The sequence below is a fragment of the Megalops cyprinoides genome, chromosome 10 (genome assembly GCF_013368585.1).
Source record: "Megalops cyprinoides isolate fMegCyp1 chromosome 10, fMegCyp1.pri, whole genome shotgun sequence".
Taxonomy (NCBI): domain Eukaryota; kingdom Metazoa; phylum Chordata; class Actinopteri; order Elopiformes; family Megalopidae; genus Megalops; species Megalops cyprinoides.
The window spans coordinates 18,422,306-18,447,997 of record NC_050592.1 but is presented as its reverse complement, the minus strand read 5'-3'; the positions used below and the strand labels follow the sequence as shown (position 1 = coordinate 18,447,997).

Sequence of the window (25,692 nt, the reverse complement as noted above, 5' to 3'; positions counted from 1 at the left end):
AGAGACACCAGAGCCATGTGATCGCATGGACACTTTGAAAATGCCTCCAGTTAAATACGAGCAGTGGTATCCCTTCATAAAAGAGAATGACCGTTTGTACATTTACTTGAAATTAAGTCCAGGCTGCTGACGTTGATATATACATGGTAGCGTGTGCATAACGTACGCTCATGTCATTTGATTAAACATAATCAAGAGCAAATTTGTGTCAGCAGCTTGGCACCGCTAAAACTAATCCTAAAATGGGGAAGCAGTGTAAGTGGAGAAGGGAGTCAGGGTTACAGCTTCACCTGCAGACATCAAGGGGCACTGCCACTGTACCCTAAGAAAGGACTTCACCTGGATTGCTTCAGTAAATATTCATCAGTGAGTAATGAGTGGATGTTAATAATAATAATAATAAAAAAATGTAAGCTATGCAAGATATGTTGGATAAGAGCATCTACCATGCAAAAAACAACAACAAAAAAGTTTCACACACAGGAAGACCATTTCCAACACCAATCACTTGCATTTGAGTAAATTCGCTGAGAATGGGAAATGGAAAGAACGGGAACATTAACCAACCAACACGATTAGTTCTTACACAGACAAATTGTAAGTAAGCGAAAGCAATTCACAGACAAGCCATCTAATAGAAAAAGTCTCTTTAATAGAAATGGATTTTGCAATTCAGTGTCTTAAAAGAGAAGTAACAAATGCCACAATGGTACAGTATATGAACAAGACAGTGAAACAGGTTCAATAACAAGAGCGGAGGCACACCTGAGCGTAAAAGCCCTTGGGAAAGTGGACTGTGTTCTGCGCAAGTGTGGGCGCTTAAAATGCGGAGCCTTGTCAGACTTATACAGTGTATACAGCAGTAGTGTCTCAGGCTGCAGGGTACTGTGGCTCTAAACAGCACAGTGTAGTGAGGACAGTCAGAGCTCAAGCTCAGTTCTAACCCCAGCAAAAACTGCCATTAATGCATAGATCATTGAGGCCCGTCTGATATTCCTGTGCATCTTTTGATAATCCCTGCTGGGCAATTTATTTCAAAATACATAAAAAAAACACGATTATGCAAACCAGCCAGGGTTATCTGTTCAGTTTTACTGTGGTTGAGCTAGCATTACTACTATTTCGGCCAGGTCTGGAAATACCACTACACCGCATCGTATTCCAGTCGCAACAGTAGATGACACACTGTGCAATTTCTGCAGATTACCCCAAACCAGCCCTGCTGACTTTACTGTGTGACCAACACCAGGATTCTCAAGCCAAAGAGCCTGTGCATGCACTCCTGTTAGCTGCGGAAGGGAAAGCTAGTATCATTCATTTCATTATTCCCTTTGTATTTCCTCTCCTGATGAAAGAGTACGTCAAAGAAAGTCAGCTCACTCGTGCAGTTTGAGCTGGCTGTGTACCCCGTGTTTTTCCCCAGACACTATTGCTTTCAAAGCATTTCAGTGCTCCAGTACATGTTTAAGGAGACCAAAAAAAAACATCAACAACTCAATACGAAGTCAATAAGAGAGAGGAAAAAGATATATCTGTCCAAACAAAAACATATGGACAGAGGGAGGGCAGGCTATAAATTCCTACAAATTTCAGTAAATTCAAAAAATATTGCAGCATTGACAAAATGTCGTAAACCCCCTCAGGCAGTCTGTCTCCACAGTTAGAGGGAGTGGCGAGGTCTGTATTCAACCCCCCCCCCCCCCCCCCCCCAAAGCTCTGTCTTTTAAAGTTCTTTAGAAGAACCACAGTTCTTAAACCCTCATATACGCCTTTGCTATTTACAGTCTTTAAAGGCCCCACTACACACTCCTCATAAAAGTGCTTACAGACACACACAATTAAAAAGGTCAAGGCCAAAATCTTGGTGTCTTGTCTGCTCTAACATAAATATATTAATTGGTCTCTGACTTTGTGTAACCTACTTAACAGAGAAAGGAACCAAACAGTGATAAAAGAGGCCAAGCTGAAAAAGTTACACAAACACACACACACACACACACACACACACACACACACACACACACACACACACACACACACACACACACACACACACACACACAGTTTCCACGTTGATCTCTGTACAGTGCTTGATCGTGCTCCACACAATACAGTTCAGTGCACTACACAATATAAAGTGACATTTTCCCATCAAAGATAAAAGGCAATTTTCAAGTGAATGTTGGTGCAAGGGTGTTCTTTTGCGGTAGGAGTGTAGAACAGTGAGGAAAAACAATCTCATTTAAAGTGTAGAGATAAATAATTAGATTGATGATTAGTAGAACAAAGACAAAAAAGATTTTTTTTGTAACAACATTTTCAACATTTTCTTCCAAGGCTTTGATACAGTGTCTACTTAATGCAGACAAAGAAGCAAACATCCAAGCCTGTAAATGGAGACATTTACTATTCATACCTGACAACACAATCACAAACATTATTGCTTAGTGGCATTTCCCAGCATTCACACAATACATAGGAAAAATGCTCAGGTGTACCATAATATGCCCCTCCTGGAACATACTGGTAATGCAGCACAGTGGGCTCAAACAAAGTTTTCAAGTTTCAGCAAGAGTTTTAATGAGGCACCTGTACGGCACTACAAGGCAAGGAATAACCAGACAGCAGGAACTAAAGAAGTTGTGGTCCAATAGATGAAAAAATCAACAGAGGAGCAGAAAGAAGTGGAACTTGATAGGCTCTTTGATTCCCTGCTGTCTGTGGCGTATTGATGTGCCTTATCGATCCCTTGTGTGGATAAATACGTGGTTCACTGCATAAAAGGAAACAAAGGCCTTACACTGCCTCTACTTTAAGAACCCGCAATTTAAACTGCATCATGTATTTGAGAGGATTAGGCCACTCAGTAAATTCACATACCTGCACGCGCGCACACACACACACACACAAACACATGCACGCATACACACAAATACATAACAATTGACAATTTGGTTCTGGAGTAAAACCATTGAAAGTCTTTGGAATGATTTCTTTAAAAAAAAGTTAATAAAACCAACTACAAGTTTCTCTTCCCTTTTTCATTGAAACAAGTGCACCTTTGGAGAAATGTTCCCACTGAAACAGGTCTTTCTTATTCCCCTCAGGGAGATGGGAAAGTAAGGAATCACACAGACAGCCATGGTGAGACAGGGAGGGGCAGGTAGAGCACTGGTTCCAGGGTGCTTCTAGGTGAGAGAATTCCCTAATCCACTTTACACCGCCTCTGCCCCTCCTCTGACTTGCAAATCCAGTCACAGCTGCAGCAGACGTCATTTTCCAGCAGTCTCTACGGGGTTGTACTCTGTCTCTCCAGAAGATACCTGGGAGATCCTGCGCGTGGAGCCCCACAGCCTGCGAGAAAACTGCCCCGAACGCACCTGCGGTAGGGATGGGTCAATTAGTCACAGTAAGCTGGGACAATGTACACATAAAAAGACATTTTAATATCCACTAGAGAAGTTTCATCCTCTTGTACAGAGAGATACCAACAGTATCACCTCTGAGAATATGTAGCATTAACTGTCAGACTCAAAGGTAGAAGCCAAGGAGACCAGCAAAGAAGATGCCATGCGCTCATTTTCCCATAACCTGCTCCCCCATCACCTCCCCACCCCTTCCCAACAGTCTGCACCCCCCTTTACCCCCCTCACCTCAGCTGGCTGCCCAGCCCCCACCACGATGAGCTTCCCGTCCTCCAGACCCACAAGGATGTGGCTGCTCTCCTTGGTGACAGACACACTGCACACAGGAACCTTCAGGGCCAGGGGGGCCACTGCCAATTTCAAGCTGAGAGACACACACAAACACATCATGACTTCATGACACCTCACACTGATATCACTATACATTCATAGTCATCCTAATCCTAGTCATTTTCTAATACCAAATGCCATAGAGCACATAAAGTGCACTTCAACTACTGAAGCACAACACCACTGCATCCGTTATGAGTGTAGTAGGTATGGTGTTTATGACTGTCCGGAAATGTTATTTTGCCTCTTGTAGCACCTATGTGGGCAGCATATATGTCTACAGTTGACCCACTAAATTGTTTCTGAAATCAAGAGGTGAAGGCATTTATGAGCACACCAAGGTACTCAACAAATGAAAGCTCTGAAAATGAAAATTATACATGAGGAAGATCCAGGAAAGCACATGACCGGAGTCTACAAACTCAAACATACACATCCAGTGTGACAGTGTTTTAGCATGGCTGTGAGCTAAGATTTTTTTTCTCCAGTGCTTCAGTCTCACAACACACAAGTTTCTGAAAGAAAATGCATCCCTCACCTGTACAAGTCCCGGATATGTAGGTTGCCCTGAGAGGTGCCGATGATGGCATATTCTGGCACCAGGTAGAGGGCTGTCACCTGCTCCTCCAGGGGCACTGAGGCTAGCTCACGCCCATTCACAGAGTACAGGTAGAGGCAGTACTTTTCCTGGAAGAAGGACAGAGACACAATAAGAAGTGTTAGCAATCTGAGTGACAGCCGAAATTAACCCTGTATTAAAATTCCACTTAAGCATATCCTTCACAAAAGAACCACGGTATTGATTTTCATCAGTGAATATGAAAACGCCAGTTGGCTAGCCTAGTACAGGGTACTTCATTGACAGCTGTGATATGGTGCTGTGACCATACCTTTCCCGCGGAGCGGCCCTCCACTATCGTCTGAGCCACGATGTGCCCCTCCATGCCCACCGCCAGCTCCGTCACCCTGGCCCCTAAGCCGCTCTCGCAGGCCGGCCGCAGCGTGTGCAGGAGCTGGCCCCGTCGCACGCTGTGCAGGACCAGAGTGCCATCCTGACAGGACACAATTAAGGAGTGAGGCTTACACCCCCAGCTTACAAAGCGGGGACAAATTAGACCCCACTGACTACCACATCATGTTCAATCTGAGGAGGGTTTTCTGCAGTATTCTTAATGTCTAAATAGAGGTCACACCTGAACAGGTCTTACTTCAAAGCTTGTCTTTGAGTTTGACTCAGTTTGGCTGTCTTAAAAAACACATTCTGATCATATTTACAAAATCAACACCTTGACTGATAAACAATCAATAAAAAAATAAGGAAAGTCTTTGCATGCTTCATTGACTTCAAGAGATAACATGATTCAAATTCACTGGTGTTTCCTCAATGATAAAACATGATACTCTGAATATCCTTTTTCCACTCCTGCCCCACCCAGCCCCTGACATTTCACCTTTGACCCTGAGACTGCCATGTCCAGCTCAGTGCTGATGGCCACACAGGTGACCTCCTGGTCATGTCCACAGAGGACCTGCACTGGCTGAGGAGAGAGGCCACTGCAGAAACCACCCTGAGGAAAGAAACTGATGTCAACCAGCATTTCTCTCACTGCTGATTTAATCAAAGGCAGTTCCAAAGGTATGAGGATGGCTAGGATGTCTCTCTTCAAAGACACCATCTTTTGTGGCAGTTACAGGAATTTTCCACTTTTGCCAAATAGTTTTTTTAAACAATGTTTGCTTTTCCATCATGTGACACATCCTCTTCTCATACTTCCTGATAAGTGCATGATTCTAATTTGCAACCCTTTTATAGTTAGCATTTCTTTCCTTTCCATCAAAGGGTACTGTTTCTTATGCTCACCTAATATGATTATGGCATTATTAGGAACTACAAGAGAAAGAGATGGCTGTCATAAGAGCCTCACCTGCTGTAAGACCTGCCACACAATGCAGGTAGTGTCCCGGGACCCAGAGATGAGGTAGATGCCGCACAGATCCAAAGCCAGGCAGGTCACTACATCTACAAATACAGAGATCAGAGCATCAGGAACTCAGCTTCCTTGTATCTTTAGTAGTACATTATTGGTAACTATCTGCTTACCCCGTCAAATATGATTTACACAGCTCATATATTCACACATTTGTGATTTGAACTCATGACCCTGAGGGCCAGAGTTCAGTTGTGACCCCATGGCAAGCATGTGTTTTAATGGCCTTTGCTTTTATTTGAGCTCAAAAGTAAAGCAATAAAAGTTGCTCTAAAGAATTCTGAGGTCAGAATTGAGACTTTTTGACCGATGTTTAACCTAATTTGGCACAAGGAGTAATCAATGAACGGTTTAGTTTTAGTGCTTGCAGAATGATGTGAAATGTTGTTGTGCGTGTGTGTGGTGTGGGAAGCGGGGGGGGTGTTTGCATGTAAAGGAGAAAGAAGAGAAAGTGTATGCATGTGTGATGCGCGTGTGTTTGCCTGGGTGTGTGTTGGGAGAGAGAATGTACGTGTGTGTGTTTGGGGTTGGGGACGGAGGGAGAGAAAGACGTGACTGTCTCTGTGTGTGCGTGACCACGCGTTCATGTGTGTGAGAGAGAGAAAGAGAGTGTGTGTCTGTGTGTGTGGGAGCATGTATATGATGGTTGGTCACATCGAGCCTTCCCTCACCAATGTGCCGGGAAATCCTTCCCACCAGCTTGCCCTTGCCCAGCGCAGTGACTCGCAGGCTGCAGTCCCAGTGACCCCCACTGAACAGCAGCCGTCCGTCATTGGACACCACCAGCACCCGCGCTCCTAGGTCCACTCCTGATGAGAAGGGCCCGCTGAGGAACCGCTGCGTTCTGCAGGGAAGGGGGTATGACTTTACTACACTAAACAACAGAACTACTCAGAATAGCACAGACCTGCTTTAATGCAGAACCACACTGGATACTATAGCATTAGCCATTACATAGAACTGCTACTGTTTAACATATTTTCTGCACTAACGGGATAAAATCAATGGCATTTTTTTACACCAACCCCGCTGTCACCATGTGACTTTTTCCCTTTCTGTGTAATCAGCCGGCTTGTTGTATGCCAATTACAACCTATCAGGGTAGGAATCCGCTCAGTAACCTCACATACCAATCTGCAGACCGACCCCTACACCTACATGATTCTGGTGTGAAACCACAATGCAACAATCACAGCAATCACAAACAAAGCGCCATACACAAACTTTGGGAGCCCTGACACAATATTACGCTAAACAACAGAACTACCATGAATAACACAGACTTTATTTACTGCAGTGAGGTTGTGGCAGCTTAATGGCTCCCTCTCCTCTTAAAATAAACATGCAGATGATAACACATAGGGCTGACAGACAGGGTCTTACTTGGGATTGGACACAGTGGGGTCCTTGGTGAAGCTGAAATAGTTGGCGATGTTCTTGTCGTAGGGCAGCCAGCTGTGGGTTCCCAGCAGCCCGTTGGCACTCACCGTCACCTTAGAACAGTGGGTGGGGGTTTAGGAAATATTAATATTAATATTTAAAATATTAATAATGAGCTGAACAAATTTTGGCAACTGTGGAAGCACAACTGTGGAAACAGAAGGCAATCCAGCAGATGCTGTGGCCAAAGACTACATTTGCCCTTAATCTACCTCACCTCTCCGACCCCTGCTTCCTAAACAGTGTACTACTGTGCCCGTAAAATGTGCCAGTGTGTTGGGGTCTTACCAGCACATCAGAGCCCTGAATGATGAAGGAATGCGTCTGGTTCCTGGGCACCACTGCCTGGACCAGGGGCACCCCATCACTCACAACCTGGGTCAGACAGGACGGAGAAAGATAAATAAATAGCAAAGCTTTAGGTAAAGCTTTGCACAAAGGACAGAAGCTCTGTGACAGAGGGAGTATTGTGATGAGGCTGTCCTGACCTGACCTGAATTTGAAACCCTAAGGATGCCGGTTTGGATCCCTATTGCAATATTATTATTACGCTATAGTCACATTTTGTACTTTGCTTTGGATAAGACCATCTGATGAATGTCAAATATGTAAATGTAATGTACTCACATCTTGTACATTGCTCTAGATAAGACCGTCTGCTAAGTCACAAAAATGTAAATGTAAATCCTAATCGCTTGAGCATGGACCTTAAACAGGTCTCTAGTGAAATTTTATCCCTTTTGAGTGAAAACATTGGTTTATTTTGAAGCATAACGCAGGTTTTATTTATAAATTAATAATTTAATAAATTATAGCATAATATTCCGAGAAAAGCTTTTGAAAATGCTAATCTTAGGACATTATCTTTCGAGACAGGAACTGCAGTCAGTTGGCAGCGAGCTCCTCACCTCCACGAAGGCCTTGAGTTTGTTAAGCTGTTCAAACAGGTTGGGCGGCAGCGTGTCCATGCGGGCCTGACGACGAGAAGCGCTCTCTGCTGACATGCGGGGTGGGTGTGGCTCCTGCACAGGGCAGAGGAATAGGGCGAGGCAGGGAGAGACGGGAAGGGGGGACAGCATTGTCATATTCAGAAGGATACTGTCAATACCAGATTGAGAAGGACAAATTCTGAGGGACAGTCAGCACCAGTTGAACGTAAAAGGACACAATCAGTACCAGTTATATTAAGAAGGGAGCAATCAGTACTAGCTACATATCAGAAGGCACAGTCAGAATAAGATATACAGAAACACAAATTAACACAGTCAACTGGATGGGGGGAAGTACTAACTTCACATGGGACTGTACACATAGACTCAAACTGCCAAGAAACAACAACTACAATTCCCAGTAGATCTCATTGAGCTCAAACCTTGAGCAGCTGGCAGGGGGTCTGGCCAAAGTTGCTGATGATGCCCTCGAGGGCTTTGCGCTCCGTTTCATTGGGTATGGCGTCCAGATCCACTGCTCCTGGGGACGGGGGTGCAGGGACAAGAGTGTAATGGGCGATGTCATCAGGCAATTCAACAGGCAAAAGGAAATAATTCTGTCATTAATTTATTTACATTTAGATTAGATTCACATATTCAACATTCAAAGGTGATGAAACTAATGCAGCAGGAGTCAATGGTATATTGAACATAATGGACAATAAAGTAGGGAGTGAATTAAACCAGTAGGTAATGCTATTACTAGTATGGAATCCCTGCCACAAAGCTTTTGAAGTCCTCTAGATGATAATTCACCCAGAGTCAGTCACAACTTAAATGTGCTTTCAACAACTGTTAATTAATAATAATGAGAGAAAAAGATCCCTTTTTCCCATAAATTAATACTGAGATAGACATGAGTTGAATTTAGACAATGACGGAATGTATGATGATATTCTTTCTTTAGTGTGTCTGCTCTTTTGCAAGTCAACCTAGTAAACAGATACCTGAATAGTTTTCCTTGCTGACCTCATATCTGAATAAATACTTCATGTGGCATAACCTGTGTTTAAATTTTCATAATGTTCAGTCTCACTGAAAAGTCTTCTCAGGTCAGGTGGCTTTCCATATAAAGGGACTTAAAGAGAGGAGCATAAGAGAAGGCCTTGACTGGTTCTAGGTTAAAAGGCGTAAGGAAGTGGATGTGTGAGAAATGCATGCCTGATTAGGAAAGGTTTGGGAAACTTGAGTCCTGGAAGGCTGGAGTCAGGCAGGTTTTTGAGTCACTTTTCAGTTAGGCAGTGATTTATACCTGGAACTCTTCCTTCCTGTTTAAATAATGACTGCGGTTTGACAATGAAGAGCTGAGTCAGAATGTGCCCCCTGCAGATGTTGTGGCCCTCCCAGACTGAAAGTCCTCTAAATGAAGGACTTCAACTCTTACCCTCGTAGGTGCAGTAGTAGAAGACATTGAGGGCCTCTACTGCCTCAGGGCCTCGCTGCTTATAACCGAATATCAGATCGATCCACTGGTGAAGGTGGGAGGAAACATGCTCGCTCTCCTGTAAACACAAAATTCTGAATTAATAAGCCCATGTACTGTATACACACACACACACACACATATCTATCTATATCATATCTACACATACACTACATAACAAAGTTTTGTTCAGGACTTAGGTTTTAGACTTCACTTACCAGAGCTTTCCTGTGCTTCCTAATAAAGTCCTCACGCGACTCTGCCCAAGGAGGCAAAACCACGTCCGTCACAGTATCTTGGGACATTTGCAGACTGCCCAGGTCAAACCCTGGGCCGGACAACCAGAGAGTCAATTAACGTCAGTTCATATATTTCCCTGTCCTTTCATGGTGTCAAGGGTTGCCCTTTTTCATTTTACTTTTTTTAGTTACTGTGTGCAAACAAATTGTGGCTATTTTATTGTTCTTGTTGCAACAGTGATTCATTGTGCTTGTTTTTGTTTTGTTTGATGGTTTGCATGGTCTGCACTTCTACTCTCCCCAAAGGACCCCCTCAAAAATGTAAAATGCCAACATGAGCATGGGATGATGTCCCCACACAAGAGAAGGTATGTGGGAGAGCTCAATGTGAAAGAATACACAGTCCATCTCTACACAAATGCAAGGTGAAGCACCAAAGAGAAATGTCATATTTCAAAACAAGGAAAGTTTTGAAAAGCCACATGAAACATTTCTGTAGGATAAAAAACAGGTTTACACTATTTAAACAAGCAAGCAATGAAACATGTTAATATCTAGTAGTGAACTGTTGAACTGCACCTAATGTGCAACTATTCCAGCCAAACTACGATATGTTGTTTATTTAAGGAGGTCTCTCCATTTCATTTAATAGCATAAGTTTTATTTTGTGTATACAAGACTGATTAATTGACTCCATATGTCATGTTCCCTGTTACACTGAATGCTGTACGCCTGCCACCTAGTGAATCAAATAGTGATTTGTATGTATGGACAGTGCATGAACATTTAGTAGAACGTAAATTGAGCTTTACAAAGTCATCATGAGAAGATTCATACATTGCAATAATTTGCATAATTGCATAATGTAAATAGTTTGGGTCTTACAGCAAAAATCCTTACAGTAAAGATCACTATTGTAAGTAATCACTAAGTAAAAAGGGAAGGACACGACTCCCTGACATGGTTTTAAGCACAGAGGTTAGCACAAACTGTGATAAGCACTGACTGAGAGGCTCACCGTTCATGTTCTCCAAAAACTCTGGGAAGTAAAAGAACTCTGGGATCAGCTCTTTCACGTCAACCGGGCTTTCCATACGCGTCTGCCAAGCCGCGGCCACCGAGTGGAACTGCCGGTCTGCGCAGTCGAACCTGGACGTGACACACAGGCAAAACAGTAACGCCAGCAGAAGGCAAACAATGAAAGCTGGCCAACGTTCTTCAGTGCTCGCACACACAATGTCCTGTTGAGGTACTTCCAGCAAATGGCTTTTAACAGATGAAGAGACATGTAACAGATGAAATGTGGTAAAGCTAAAGGCTGAAACCTTACAAGAAGATACTTCTACTGCAATGCAATTGATGCAAAGCTCACGTGGAATGTCAATAGGGCAGCTAGCAAAGTGGAAAGCGAACAAGTATGGTGTCAGATTTATGTCAAAAGTCGCGAGCGCAGGAAACATGCTTGCGAGCGTATAAAACATTCTCAACATAAATCTGACGCCATAAACAAGACTCTCACAGTTTAACGTGCAGTCGCAGAACCCAGTGTGATAGAGCATGTGTGTGGGTGTGTGCCGCTGTGCGCCTGGTACCTGCCGCTCTGCAGCTGGATGTGCAGGGATGTGAAGGGCTCGGTGCGGATCATGTAGTGCATGACTCCCGCGGCGTTGGAGTAGTGTGTGCCATAGTGGAACTTCTCGATGGTGCCGGTGGGATCCTCGAAGCTCTCATACCTGGAGAGACAAGATCCCGTGAGGAGATCTGTGTCACATTGTGGCGCATTAGTTAATGACTGCCTCCACAAATTGCTCATTTAAGCGGCAGGGATGTCTATTGTACTGTCCCTTTTCTAACACTCTATGAAGCACTATGAGATCCACCCTGCACTCACTTCTCTCTGACATTCTGGGCGTGACGGGGGTTAACCACACCAATGGGTTTGGACAGGTCCCTGAACACAGCAGGGTCGTCAAGATCCAGAGTTGGGGAGGTGTAGTCACAGAGCACCCATGGAAACTGAAAACAGACAAAAACCCATTTATGATTAAAACAAAAAAAAAGAACTGGCACAACACAGCTCAGCTGACTGATAACGTATTTACAATTAATATTCCACACTGGTATGTTCAAATGGCCTGTAATTCATCCTAGATAAGGGGGTAAACCAGATGAATAAAATGATACTGATGAAAGACCTTACCACAGGGTACTGGGAAAGGTCATTGTAGGTGCGTCCTGCGATGGTGTTGAGCTGCATCAGGTACTCAAAATTGGAGATATCTCTGCACACCCATCTCTGAGAAGGCACAAAATGGTTATTGGTTACTGCTCTCTCTGACACATATTGCCTCCACCCAGTTTAAAAGGATTTCAAGGCCATTATGGACAAAACAAATCATCATCAGAATCTAAGGCAAAATATGTTTTTTTACACATTATCAGGTTACACAGCAGGGTAAGTTTACTTCTTTGACCAGTGCACCACACTGTGTGGAAAACCAACAGCGGCTTAACAGTACCTGGGTGAGACCAGAGGCCTTAAGCAGCTCCTGGGGGGACCGAGAGCCAAAGTAGAACAGATTGGGAGGCCGGAGACCCAGAATGCGGGAGTACACAATGTTACGGACCTGAGGAGAAGGGTCGGGGTGGAGGGGGCGTGGAGGCAGATGGATGCAGAGACACAAGAACATAAACTCAGAAGAAGGTACTACATGCAGTTTAAAACAAAAATAAAAAATGCTTTTTTGCAAGAGGACCCAAGCCTGTGCCCAAGTCAGTACTGATCTATGCAGTGTGAAGCAGCTTGATGTACAAGCACACCACCTGACAGGAGGCCAGTCTATCCAAGAGTCATTCCCCGAATCCACCTCTGTTTAATGCTGAGAGACAAGCAGGGAGGCAGCGGGTATCAGGATTTCCAAATCTGTGATGTGATTTGGCTGGTTACTGAACCTCCAACCACATGAAGGTCAGGTCAAACACTCAAATCAAAAGGTTACTGAGCCATTTTTTTTCTGCAATGCTGATTGTTATGCTGCCAGTCATCACTATGATATAATATGGAAAAGGCAGACTGAACTGACATAGAGACTTGCACAGAGACACTCAGAGACAAGGTAAGAATGTCATGTCACATGTCAAACCCTGTCACTATGGTATCAGGCTCACCTTCTTCCTGAAATTGATGAAGTAATGTGCCTGGTCAATGAAGAAGAGCTCCAGTGCTGACCTGCGCAAGTTGTAGCGTCTCAAGTGAACCTCTCTGAGTTGAGAGAGGGGTCGCTTGAAATCAAATCCAATGCCTGGAAGATATGGAGAATGATTTTATATTTCTTTCACTTCTACAATTTTCCACAAGGCTGACCGGACCTGTAAGGTGACAGTAATCACTTGAATTACTCTATAAACCAAAAGTCACTTCCTGCTAATGCGTGCCAACCACATTTTGCACAAATGTGGGCATGACCGAGCTACGTGTAAGTGTCAACCGTTACTACATGCCATGAGAAGTCACTGAAAGGTCTTAAATAAGAGATAAAATCTGCACTTTTTTAAAATGAGGCTGCCTTGCCTTCCTCAGTTTCCTCTTTCTCATTGCTGCCGTCGTAGAAGTAGATGTGATGATTGGTGACCTCCAGGCGACCCGGAACCACTGCAACGATGGTGATGAGCTCACAGTCCTCTGACAGGACCAGCTTCTCTTTCTGACTCTCCTCCTCTCCTTCCACCCTAAGCAACAGATCGGGTGGCATATCTGTGACCAAATCCAGCCACCTCACATATAGCTTGTCAAGTTTGTTTTGTCAAGTTCATTTGTTATAGCACATTTTTACAATTCAGATAGATATTTAGAAAGACAGGTAGTTAGACAGACTTAGAAATGGCGAAGTGGTGCTATGTTTTGGTGTTCTGTACTTTTTGAGCCGATAACAACCATGTTGTGGGTGTGCCCAGCGACTCACTGTTTGTCCAGGAAGACGAGGTCCTCATCTCCAAGCTGGTCGTCCTCCATGTCGCTCACCTTGGCTTCCTTGGCGACAGCCAGTGGGAGGGCCTCAGTGGGGCTGCGGGGGCCATCGGCTCCTGAGCAGAAAAGCGTGACCTACATGATCCTTTCTAAAGACACTTCCAGTTTCACGGTTTTCACACACACACACGCACAGGTGAAGCTCAAAAGCACCGAGACACCTAAAGAGCTCCATCCCCCAGTTCTGCCATTTGTCTATGACTGAAGAATTGAGGCATGCTCCATTTACTTAAGGCTGATAATTTTTGTTGATCTCTGTGTTAGTCAGCCTCATACTGCTGTACCTTTAAATTTAAAATTTGCAATCTGCTAGTCAATGTTAGGCCAAATTGCAAAGTGGAAGGACTGAACAGCCCCTGAATGTGCACACAGGTCAGTGGCAAAGACAGAGAGGTAAAGATGTTCTCTTTGTAAGTGGAGTGGGGTACGTCTGGACACCTACCCATATTATCTCTCAGTGCACTAGCCTCATGATGAGGATCATAGCTGTAGTTTGGGACGAGTTTCAGTCGCATCTTGGAGTAGGTCTCTGCACTGGACAGTTTCCATTTCACCGCAGGCTGTATCCTGAAAGAAGAAACAATATACACATGTTCTTACACAAAGGATCGCACACTACCAAAGAGGTGGCAATACAGAATAAACTTCCCCCTCTCACGGCATTAGAGGGGACCTAAGGATATTCTATGACAAAATACATCCAATCAGACTCTATTCCTTGGTTTTATTTGCAAATAATCATTGACTTTTTCTCCAACAACTTAATTTCAAGCTCCACTTAATTCCACATGTAAAAAAAGATGTAAGGTCAACTGCTGATAATTTCTCAGAACATTACCAAGATGTCCTTTTAAATAAATTAACTAAGTCTAAAACTAAGAAAAATATTTTAAGGTTAGCATTGCCAGCACCTGAATAAAAAGCTGCTCAAGTAAAAAGAGAAGTGGAAGCAGTGAGGATGACAGATGGACAGACCTGTCTGCCCAGGCCCCTCTTTCACTGGTCAACAGTCTGCGCAGGGACTTCCAGTGGAGCCACACTACACTCTGCTGGCTGCTGCTCTGTTTCAGACCACTGTGGTAGCGGTTAGTCTCACTGCGCACTCGTTTCAGGTAGGGATCAACAACCATCTCCTAATCAGAAGAGAAAGAATGAGCAAAACAGCCATTAAATAAGCCATTCACAATTTAGCTTTTTATAGTAAACCAAAGTAACCGAGCAGTGCCTGGACTATAACTCAGATTTAATATGCCCACAATGTACTTTGGCTAACATATTTAAAACAGTATTACAATTTTTAAATATTCTTATACTACAGATTCATTCACTTTTTGCAATCCTCAAGGCAGAATCCAGTTGAATTTTACCCCTTTTTTGTTCAAAATATTGTATCTGAGTTTACTTGGATATAATGTATGGCTTCTTGCTAAAAAATGCATTATGGACAAAAAAACTTTTATAAATACTTCCAGATGAATACATTGACCTTTGAGACTATGTTTTCAGAATGCCAAGTCTCTATAAATATTCGTTAGATAAGACTGACATGAGGGCATATTTTGATGCCTGATGAGGTCCTGTTATCTTGGTTGTCACAGCAGCTTTCCTTTTGTAGTTTCAAGTCTTATCATTCCTGGCATAAGCACAACATGTGACTGTTTCTTATTTTAAACATGTAATATTTGTCTAATGTTCATCTAAAGCATAGATAGTGCTCCTGGCTGCTTTTCATCATCCTGTTACCTCATATACACACAACCTAAACAGGGGTAGTATGCCAATCTGAAGGAGTGGTCTTTTCTAACATCTTTTCTCAAGAACATCAACACTGACAAATATTGTGACAATTTGTTAAAATGTTCTTATAACTGCTCTCACAAATCTGAATTCAACTCTATTTTTTACACTTTGTACAAAATAAACAAATACTAACTGCACAATGCATTTAAGAGGATATTCTCAAACAACCAGGACAGTATATCAAATCAAAACATTTGAATTGAACAGGAGGTTGTCTTTATTTCTCAAATTTACAGATGAAGTACATGGACGGACCACAACCGGCTCTGGATGAAATTATGGCATGCTTTGAATTTGGTTACAACTCTTGTCCTATCCAGGGTTAAAATTTTCACAACCGATGAAAGCACTGTGGTGTTGGTAATATAGGCTGAAAAGAATGTGCATCCGGGCCACACCTGGAACTTAGCCTTGCAGTCAGCCCGGTCCTTGTCCCTCCGCTGGGCGGTGCTCATGAGGTCATCAAAACAGGAGTTCCAGAAGTTGGACATGAGGTCATGACTCTTCCCAAACGTGTCCAGTTCATACTGCTGCATAGTGGGATCAACCTGCGAACACACATGCAGTGATTACAGGTATAGGATACCACAGGTTTACAGATATGTGGACATAGGATGACAGCACTGGAAGGGAAGGGGATTTGTAACCACAAGGTTCTTGGTTCAGATTCCGTACATGTCACTGCTGCTGTATCCTTGAGCGGGGTACATACCCTCCTTCAGTATACATCCAGTTATACTATCCAAAAGGAACATAAAACATAAACATATAAAATGTAAGCTATACAACTCCCGTTGGATAAGGGTGTCTGTTGATACATAATGTAATATAGATGACTGTATAAAAACACACACACACCTGCTTTGTCTCTTCTGCTCATGAGCCAACAAAGAGTTGGGCAGAATGCATCCAAAATGGTACTCACTACAGTGCCAAATAACTGCCAAGATAAAGCACCAAGTGTTTTGTCTATCCTGCTTATCCAAACAACACTGATTTATGGATATACAATGTCACGCGCAGCTACATGACAAATCGTGTCTGGACCTGGGGTAAACAACCTCCGTTTAGGTTCACTTCATAACTCCTTTTTACGTGCAGGGAGTCGCTGTCGATAGATCACTTTTTCCATGTTGCATTTGTCTTGCTTATTTTCGTCTCGATCATTTGTCTCAACTACAGATTCAGTGTGGGGGGAATGGAGAGGACTTGTTTGGTAGAGATTTAAATTCTGACTCACAGTGGAGAGTGCACTGTGCAATTTAAAGAAGGCAAGTTTAGATGTCTACCAGAAGAAAGATGACATCACATATATTCACCACAAATTGCAACGAAACACACTGTCACTATGTTGATAGTGTTAAAAGTCCTGTTATTTCTCTATAATTACCACATTCCCTTTGTTACCTTTATTTAGGATGGTGATACTAATATGAGCTTAATGTTCCTCAAATCATTTGCTTCTGTAATGAAAACCAGGGAAAGCCCATCACCAAATACAGGGCATATACAAAGACTGTAGTCATTTGGTTTGACTATGATCTTTAAAGAGAACACAGTAAGACACTAAGTGTTCGAAACTCTGAATGTTACTTATGAAGTGTATTGCAGAAAAGAGATAAGGAAGATCAATCGGAGACCCTGACCATTCTGTTTCTGAGTATGTGGATTTGACCTTAGAGGGCACTGTTGTGCTGTAGAGCATAAAGCAGCAAGAATCAAGCCCTTGATGAGAAAAAAGTTCAATACAAATGGATTTTACTGAGGACACAAAAGAACAGCTGTGCCTTTAAAAGCCTCTTCAAAGGTGAACAGATAGAAACATGTGTGTGGAAGAAGCACCAAAAACACAGTTTTCCCATTATGAGGGAATTATGCAAGTAATTACACTATGCTTGACAACATCCCACTCCTTGGCCTTGGTTGCCCACTACATACAATCACATTAGTTCTAACAGTAAATTAATCAGGGTTGACTAAGACTTTAACAGAATAATAATTTGGATTCAACATCAGTTGCTTTAATCAACCATAAATTAACTAAGAAAGAAACATCTAGTGGAGGTGTGTTTGCGCTACTAAAGACATTCAAAATAAGCATTTTCTTCCCTTATTTTTAATCATTTACCGTAACAACAAATTTAGAGCACATGTCTCAGTTTATTAAGGTTAATTATTTCTCCAGGCCCAATGGTCAATAGAAGAATCGATTAAGTCTGTACTGCAATTTGCACACAATTCTGCCATAAATGACATGAAACATTAATGTTTTATGTTAATTAATTCATGCTGCTGTATGTGAGTGAAGGGGAGGCAGAAACTGACATGGTTCTTGTAGAAGTCCCGCCACTCCTGGGTTCTGCAGTAGAGCTGCAGGTCCTGTGCGAAGGTGGCACTGCCGTTGGTGGGCGGCAGGTTGGGCAGCAGCTTGCGCAGGGTGGTGGGGTCCGCATGCTGGTCCAGCAGCGTGCGAACGATGGGCACGAGCTGGGAGAAGGCCTCCATGTGGCCGCCGGCCGAGACCGCATCCTCTTTGGCCGGCCAAAGAGGGGCCCCCAGCCGCCCCAGCAGGAAGCAGACCTCCTCGAAGCCCAAGCACAGCACGGTCTGGAGCACGCTGTGGAGCTTCACACAGGCCATCTCACACACCTGACAGGAGGGAGACAGACGGGTCAGTGTCCAAGCACAGGGGAGAAAGGAGAAAGGAGAAAACGAACACCACTAAGCTTCAAACACAAAAAAGGAGAGGAGGAGAGGACACATGGAGAAGAGGAGAGGAGAGGAGGTAAGAGGAGCAGGAAGATAGGTCACTACACAGGTTTAAACACAGAGAGGAGAGAAAAGACAACTACAACAGTATCTTCTCAACTGTCCTACATTTGTGTTTTCATCCCTGGAAAACTTAAATATGAAAAATTTACATGAGCTCCGCAGAGAGCCACAGAATCAGTTTAAGGGTCCTAGGAGAGTACAACCAGGCTCCTCTGCATTTAGGACTTTGTGCTCTGTGATGGCCAGATGTAACCTGAGTGACGCACCTGTGAGTGCTGCTGCCGGATGTAACCAGTGATGATGCGCAGCCCAACCTGGGCCATCTCTCTGAGGTCAGTGGCACCAGGGGTGCCAGGGGTGCTGTGCCACGCCTGTAGCCTGTCCAGCAGGTTTACCACGCCCTCAAAGATCTGAAACCAGCCACCACAATAATACCACATTTATACCCGCCTCAGAGATACACTGCAGAGCAACACGTTTAATACCCCCCCCCAAGGTCTATGACCAAGCCCCTAAAGATCTGTAACAAATCAACATCAATTCCACCTCGATTAAAGGTCTGTAACAGAGGAACACCAGCAACACCCCTTTAAAAAGTGTAACAGGACAAAGATCTGCACCAAAGCACAGCAGCCTACTAGCCCGTCAGCCCTGCTTGGCCATCCGCTCACCTTCTCGCTCCACAGCGCCTGGTTGTCGGTGCCCTCGGCGAACAGAAAGTCGTGCAGCAGACGCAGCAGGCGCACCAGGCTGGGGCAGTGGGACAGGGAGGCTCCCTGAGAGTCCCGCAGGTCCGACAGAGACGACTCCAGCATCATCTCCAGCAGGCTGTGGCAAGGGACACAAAAGGGTGAGGGCCGCGCGTCTGTGTAGCCATGTCAATGCAAATACATATGTGTGTCTGCGTGGCTCAGTGCTATGCAGTTTAGTTCGTGCATTTTAAGAACTTAAATGGCCTCTTCTTTCATTCTGCATAGCTCAATTGTGCTGAATTTAGATAATTCACACACTTGTCAGAATGCATTCACATTTAATTTGACGTTTCCTTTTTGTATGGTTTCTGCCTCTGTATAAGTCAAAACAAATATGGTTATTTGTTACCTACTCTGTGCTTGCTTACTGTTATGCAGTTATCTGCACTTACTTTTGTATTTCTCCTATGCTGCAATGTTATCAATTGATTTAGACCGTCATTTTCTTCATATCCTTGTGCTCATTTTGTGTTCTTTTGCTGTGGGAGCCTTACCTAGCTCTCTGGTGGCTAGGCTGGAGCCAAATCAGTAACAGGCATCTCATCAGTAAATATACATGAGAAGATTAATCAGTATGCCAATTTACAAACATTTATCTGTCTTATATTTGATCTTACGAACTTGCATTTGTTTTAAAACAACACCTGAGACTCCAGACACAGGGTTGGTGGTCTTTCTGACCTGCGTTTGATGTCATCAGGTGGGCGGACCAGCTGGCAGGAGGAGCCCAGCTTGGTGAGGACAGAGAACACCTGCCCCCTCTCCCTCCACACGGCATCCTCACTGCCCTCTGCCCCGCGCCACAGCACAGAGAACACGATGTTGGTCAGTAGGTTACACAGCTCCTCTTCAGGGGCCTGCTGGAGGAGGGATCAGAGAGAAAAATTTAGAAAGAATATCCAGCTGTATAAATGAGTAACATGTAGGCTGAGCAAATCACTCTGGATAAGAGTGCCTGCCAAGCAAAATGTAATCTAAAATGCAATCTAACAGAAATTGGCAAAAATGTCAAGACTGCCGGATATCCACTCACAGCTCATAGGGTGTGTGGATGAGCAATTATGGTCAATCTCAGGGCCTGATGAACAATGAGTGTTAAACCTAAATCCAATAATCATGGCAAACTGGTGGCAAATTCAAAAAGCCACTTTCAAGAGATAAAACAAACAGGAGCTTTCGGGAACAACCCTCCATGTATTTGCCAGGCTACCTAAGAGCACAGGCCTTTAACTATGAGCACAATGTTCGAAATCAGAGCAAGGCCCCTGTTAATTTTAACTGAGGGGATTAGTTCAGAGGTATATGCCATGACCTGTGGACAGAGTTTCCACTAGCCAGTACCTGTGGGTTGGAGGTGTTGGAAACATTGTCCCCAGGGTGTGGGTCTGTGCCATAGCTGGTGTCATCCAGCACGTTGGACAGGCTGGAGCTCTTTCGGGTCCGAAGACCAGGGAAGGGGCGGCTGGGGTCCAGAGGGGACGGAGTGTCGCACTGGCTGCCAGGAGTGTGGTTGCTGGTGCCTGCTCCTGTCTGGCTCATCCCACCGAGCTCCAGCTCAAAGGGGGAAGTGCCAAATGGGGACAAGGGGTGGTACAGGCCTTCCTCCTCTGTGAGAGGGGCAGGGATGTCCACTGTGTTGGACAGCGAGGACGAGTGGCTACCCTGATCCGCTGAGTCAAAAGACTTGAAATTGAGGGAGTTGCTGTAGTTCTTAAGCTGGTCTCCACCAGAGGGAGACGGTGAGAAGTCAGAGAATCCCTCCGAGATATCCGGCGGCTCCTCTTCCTCTTCCTCCTCCTCATCCGGGGATGTATAGGGCAGAAACACCTCCACGCGTCCCTCCTCCAACATGAGGCTGTCCTCTCTCCTCAGCGGTGGCCGGGTCGGGTCCAGAGAGGAGCTGGGGCTGGACCCGGATTGGCTGGCTGCTCGGGACTCGTAAGACTCCTTCACATACAGCTTGGTCAGGATATCCTGCCAGCCAGGCTGCCGAGCCAGCTGCTTCACATAATCCTCATTGGAGTGGATCAGGTAGAAGAGCTGCGACACAGACAGAGGGGAAGGGGGTAGTTAGACAGTGTGAGGAGACAGAAAGAGAGAGAGAGAGAGAGAGAGAGACAAAGAGAGAGAGAGAGAGAAATAGAGAGAGAGAGAGAGAGAAAGAGAATGGGGCAGAAAGAGAGACTGTTAGATGACAGAGTGTAGAAAGAGTAAAATGGGGAGTAAGAGAGAGAGGGTAGGAGCATGGAAGGAGAGAAAATTAAAAGCAAGTCTGGGAGAAGGCCCAAGCAGCTTGACTTCTGAAAATATAATGCCCTGGCACTGGAGGATTGTATTTACTGCCAAGTCAATAAATGTTATTCTGAATGAAAATGTTAATTTAACAGAGGAAAGAAGTAAGTGAGAGAGACTCAGAGAGGGAACTAGCTGAGGTCAGGGGAAATTGTGTCTTGGGAGGTGAGAGAGAGTATATTGAGACAGAAATACAGGGACCTTGAAACAGTAGGGATGGGGAAACAGTATCTGAACGGTGACATCTTAAGGAGCTCACCTTGCGACAGACATCCAGACGGACTGTGAGTTCTGCACGGTGGGACAAATACACCACAGCCAGCAGGTCCCGGAAGTTAGGGGCGGGATCTGCAAGAGGGAGAGTCCATGCATGTCGGCTTAGAGACCCGCATTGAAAATGTGTAATAAAGGAATGATTATACAACACCAGCACAACATATTCTGTCAGGTTATAATCTTGTGTTTATTTGTCCTACTCATCTTGATCCTATGCGATCCTCCCATTTCATCTGTCACATTCACCCCCATCTATCTGCCTATCCCCCCGCTCTCAGGGATTACCTGTTGCAAGAACCTGCTCGTAAAGACAGCGTATGGTAGTCATGGTGACGGGGACGTCTCCCAGGAAACACACCAGGCCCAGGTAGCCAGAGTCTCTCAGCTTGACGCGCTGTTTGCTTCGCTCTGACACCCGCTCGCTCTTCAACACTTTGTAAAGGATCTGAGGCAAAACACATTTTTTTAGGGAGAGGGGGTGTAAATATAAAAACCCTTTACATGTCCTTATTAATTATCCCATATCAATTATACCATAGGACAATAAAGCAAATTATAAACCCAGAAGTAAATATATAATAAAACTAGTCCCATCCTTAAACCTTATAAGGCATCCAAAGTGAATCATAGAAAATAAAAAAACTGAATCTAAAGTGAGAGCACACTGAAGGGGGGCATGAGGGAGAGAGAGTCACATGGTGAATGTCATGATGTCGTAGTCTGGAGGTGAATAAGCATCGGCGCATCCTGGCAGACACAGCAGAGTGTGAGAGAGACACAGTGACAGCAGACACAGTGTAGTTGTGAGACATGTTTGCACACAGAAATGTCTGGCGAGGGTGGGGAATAATTTGGCCGTAGACAGTACTAACCCGGAAAACCCACTCTCGAACCGCATCCCCGAAGTGGGTTTTGAGAAGCAGACAGTAGAGCTGCTCCACACCCCACTCCAGCAGCACAGGCAGGACCTGCTCCCGTGGGGGGCTGCTCTTCAGGAGACTGTGCAGGATATCCAGGGCACTGAGCACCTGGGACAGCCGAGACGGAGAGGGGGAGAGATGGAAGGGAGGGAGGGAAGAGAGATGGAAGTGAGGAGGAGAGAGAAGAGGGAGAGAGGAGAGAATGAGGTAAAGTTATGATTCAGACAGAGGAGGTTGGAGAGAGTTGGAAGCAGAGAAGAGGAAGGAAAGAGTAATGGACAAGTGATTTCAAAAGATTATGAGACGTTACAGAAAGTGACTTCTCTTTATACTTCGAACACCTAAAAGGCACCTATGGCTGCTCACTGAAAAGCAATCGTTATTTTACTTTAGGACGACAACTTAACATCTGTATGAAAGTGGGGTTTGAAGTCACTTTTGCTTCCTGTGTCAAATGAAATATGTGGTGAGAGGTATTGGCACCTGCCGCTCTTCCCCCACAGTGATGGTGTATGCCAGTAAACTGTGCAGCTCCTCGGTGGAAGGAGGCTTCAGCAGGGTGTCCTTCAGAAGCGAGAAGAGAGAGGTCTGCACTGTCTGCAACTCTTCTGAGAGAGGACTGCCGTCTTTCTCCACACTGAAACACACCCAGACATGAACATACGCATGCACGCGTGCAGGTATGCAAATGTGTGAACACACACACATATATACACACACACACACGCACACACATACACAAACGCACGCACGCACGCACGCACGCACGCACAGAGTGACACTGTGTAAGAGAAGTACTCTACATGCAAATGTTTAGATTAATGTATGCGCTTGGCTGTCAAAAGGGGAAATCCAAGAGCGCGATCCATCAACAACTAACCATTCGAACATCAATCTGTCTCCACTACTCTGAACACCAAAATCAGTCTTAACGAGAGTAAACAGTCCATCACTGAAACAACCGATAGTCATGATTAACACCGCGTCCACAGCATGTCGTGCAGAGGCCACGCTTCTGCGTTTCCTGAACTCTGATTACCTGTAGTGTGTCCGGATGGAGTCCAGGATGTACTGCACTCCGTACTTCTTGCGAGTACGCTGCTTGCTCTCCTTTATCGCTGATGACACCTGCTGCACGTGGCCTGAGGGCGTGAAACCAGGGTTACGAATGGATGGAACTAACCAAACCAGTGTATATATGCAAACCTTGACCTTGAACGTCCAGAGTGATTTGTTATACATTGTTATACAATGTTCCACAGACGAAATACCTATAACTTAAAAGAGAGCACGCCCATGACCCCCCGCTTCATAGTCATGAATATGGCAATGAGTACAGGGTAAGACTAAGTCTGTCTTGCAAGAGATGCACTATACTCTTCGGTCATAGTAAAGTAGGTCAAAGTCACCCATGAATGAACTACTGAAAGATATTCACGAGACACATCTAAGTTTCATGACTGCAACAGCATTTGTTCATCAGCAGCAGGCTGATAAGAATTTTCTATTTCTAGCCCCATGACCTTGAAAAGTAGATCAAGGTCACCCGTGCAGACACTCAACCAAGCTATTCATGAGATGCATCTATGTTATCAGTGTCACGACTGCAGCTGCTTGTGTTCATGAGTTACCGCACTAACAAGAGTGCGTGCACACACAGACAGACAGACAGACAGACAGACATGACACTAAAAACATCCATTTGACTAAAGCAACCACAGGGGTAAAAGTAAATTTTAATAACTATGCTCAAAAAAGGCTAAATAAAATGAGGCTTGCCTGGTATGACAGACCAAGGATAAAACAGAACGAAAAAATAATGAAGGTCTGCTCATCTGATCATAGCCTGGGCCTTATCTGGGCCTCTGTTTCTATGCAAGAGAACGATATACACTGCACACGCAATGCACAGTCAGAACAGACAAGTGGAACTCTTCCAAGTTTCAAATCATCTTTCAAAACATTTGGGAGAAGACTAAGAAATGAGAGAACCAGAACAACAATAGAGATGAGCAGGGTGTCGGTCTTACTCAGGCACACAGCAAAGTGGCAGCTGCTCCAGATGCGGAAGTCAAAGAGGAGGTGCTGGTAGAGCTGGGAGAGCAAAGGGCCGTTCCCCTCACTGGACACCTGCTCCACCAGGCAGCGGCATGCCATCAGCACGTTCATGTCCATCATGGAGCTGGGCACCTGGCAGTGGACGGCAGAGCCACACAGAACTCAGACACGGATTGCAATCAGAGAAACAGCAAAGCACATAGATGGGGAGTATGTGTTTGTGTGTCAGTGTGTGTGTGTGTGTGTGTGTGTGTGTGTGTGTGTGTGTGTGTGTCTGTGCATCAGTGAGAATGTTGATTGTTTATGTGTCTATGAGATGACTGATTGAGTGTGTGTATGACAGATTGTTGATAGCATATTTGTCTGTGAGATGACTGATTGTGTGTGTGTGTGTGTGTGTGTGTGTGTGTGTGTGTGTGTGTGTGTGTGTGTGTGTGTGAGAGTGACATTGTAAGCGCAGGCCTTCCTCACAGGATGCCCCACCTCGCACTCACAAACACAAGCACGTCCTGTTGGGTTTCCAGCCGCCCTTCCGTTCCCTACCAACGGCATGTGTGTATGTGGGGGTGTGTAATGTGAGCCTGTGTGTGTAAGACGTAATGGCCCTTGCTCTGCTCCAGGCTGGGCTCTAGGTTGTTTATGTGTGGTGGGGGTGTGGAGTTACTGAGCAGCTCTGCATAACCACTGCTACTTAAATTATGTGTGCATAACTTGTTATACCGACGCTGTGCCAGTAATCAGTAATTCACCTTGCTGAGCATGGATCCGATGATGGCAGGCCCGTGGCAGTGCATCAGGCTCTCCTGGTTGACAGGGTGATGCTTCAGCAGGTTCTTCACCATGAGCAGGAAGGCTGCTACGGAGTTCCTCTCGAGTCGCCCCTCTGAGACACAGGGCACAGTATCAGTGCACTGACCACACAATCACTCTCTGAGACTTACACACACACACACACACACAC

General features: G+C 44.8%; 1 protein-coding gene across 7 annotated transcripts in view; it reads right to left on the bottom strand.

Moving 5' to 3' along the window:
- Positions 1-1,305: 1,305 nt before the first annotated feature.
- Positions 1,306-25,692, bottom strand: part of nbeal2 (neurobeachin-like 2) — a 64,239-nt gene continuing 39,852 nt past the window's right edge. For 4 of the 7 annotated variants that reach the window (XM_036538087.1, XM_036538083.1, XM_036538089.1 and 1 more), the window contains 36 exons: positions 25,481-25,614; positions 24,704-24,863; positions 23,713-23,815; positions 23,157-23,310; positions 22,626-22,781; positions 22,039-22,198; positions 21,737-21,825; positions 20,527-21,225; positions 19,867-20,045; positions 19,105-19,261; positions 18,700-18,843; positions 17,987-18,310; positions 16,060-16,209; positions 14,837-14,994; positions 14,304-14,428; positions 13,797-13,917; positions 13,406-13,563; positions 13,003-13,136; positions 12,354-12,461; positions 12,035-12,130; positions 11,726-11,850; positions 11,427-11,567; positions 10,853-10,983; positions 9,814-9,923; positions 9,557-9,674; positions 8,556-8,653; positions 8,092-8,205; positions 7,472-7,558; positions 7,127-7,236; positions 6,415-6,587; positions 5,681-5,775; positions 5,207-5,323; positions 4,646-4,807; positions 4,294-4,442; positions 3,654-3,789; positions 1,306-3,380 (listed from right to left, as the gene is read on the bottom strand). In XM_036538087.1, the coding sequence (XP_036393980.1) occupies positions 3,273-3,380; positions 3,654-3,789; positions 4,294-4,442; positions 4,646-4,807; positions 5,207-5,323; positions 5,681-5,775; positions 6,415-6,587; positions 7,127-7,236; positions 7,472-7,558; positions 8,092-8,205; positions 8,556-8,653; positions 9,557-9,674; positions 9,814-9,923; positions 10,853-10,983; positions 11,427-11,567; positions 11,726-11,850; positions 12,035-12,130; positions 12,354-12,461; positions 13,003-13,136; positions 13,406-13,563; positions 13,797-13,917; positions 14,304-14,428; positions 14,837-14,994; positions 16,060-16,209; positions 17,987-18,310; positions 18,700-18,843; positions 19,105-19,261; positions 19,867-20,045; positions 20,527-21,225; positions 21,737-21,825; positions 22,039-22,198; positions 22,626-22,781; positions 23,157-23,310; positions 23,713-23,815; positions 24,704-24,863; positions 25,481-25,614 (5,483 nt within the window). In that variant the 3' untranslated portion in view covers positions 1,306-3,272. The remainder of the gene's footprint in view (positions 3,381-3,653; positions 3,790-4,293; positions 4,443-4,645; positions 4,808-5,206; positions 5,324-5,680; positions 5,776-6,414; positions 6,588-7,126; positions 7,237-7,471; positions 7,559-8,091; positions 8,206-8,555; positions 8,654-9,556; positions 9,675-9,813; positions 9,924-10,852; positions 10,984-11,426; positions 11,568-11,725; positions 11,851-12,034; positions 12,131-12,353; positions 12,462-13,002; positions 13,137-13,405; positions 13,564-13,796; positions 13,918-14,303; positions 14,429-14,836; positions 14,995-16,059; positions 16,210-17,986; positions 18,311-18,699; positions 18,844-19,104; positions 19,262-19,866; positions 20,046-20,526; positions 21,226-21,736; positions 21,826-22,038; positions 22,199-22,625; positions 22,782-23,156; positions 23,311-23,712; positions 23,816-24,703; positions 24,864-25,480; positions 25,615-25,692) is intronic. The other 3 variants (XM_036538085.1, XM_036538090.1, XM_036538084.1) reach the window with 2 other exon arrangements.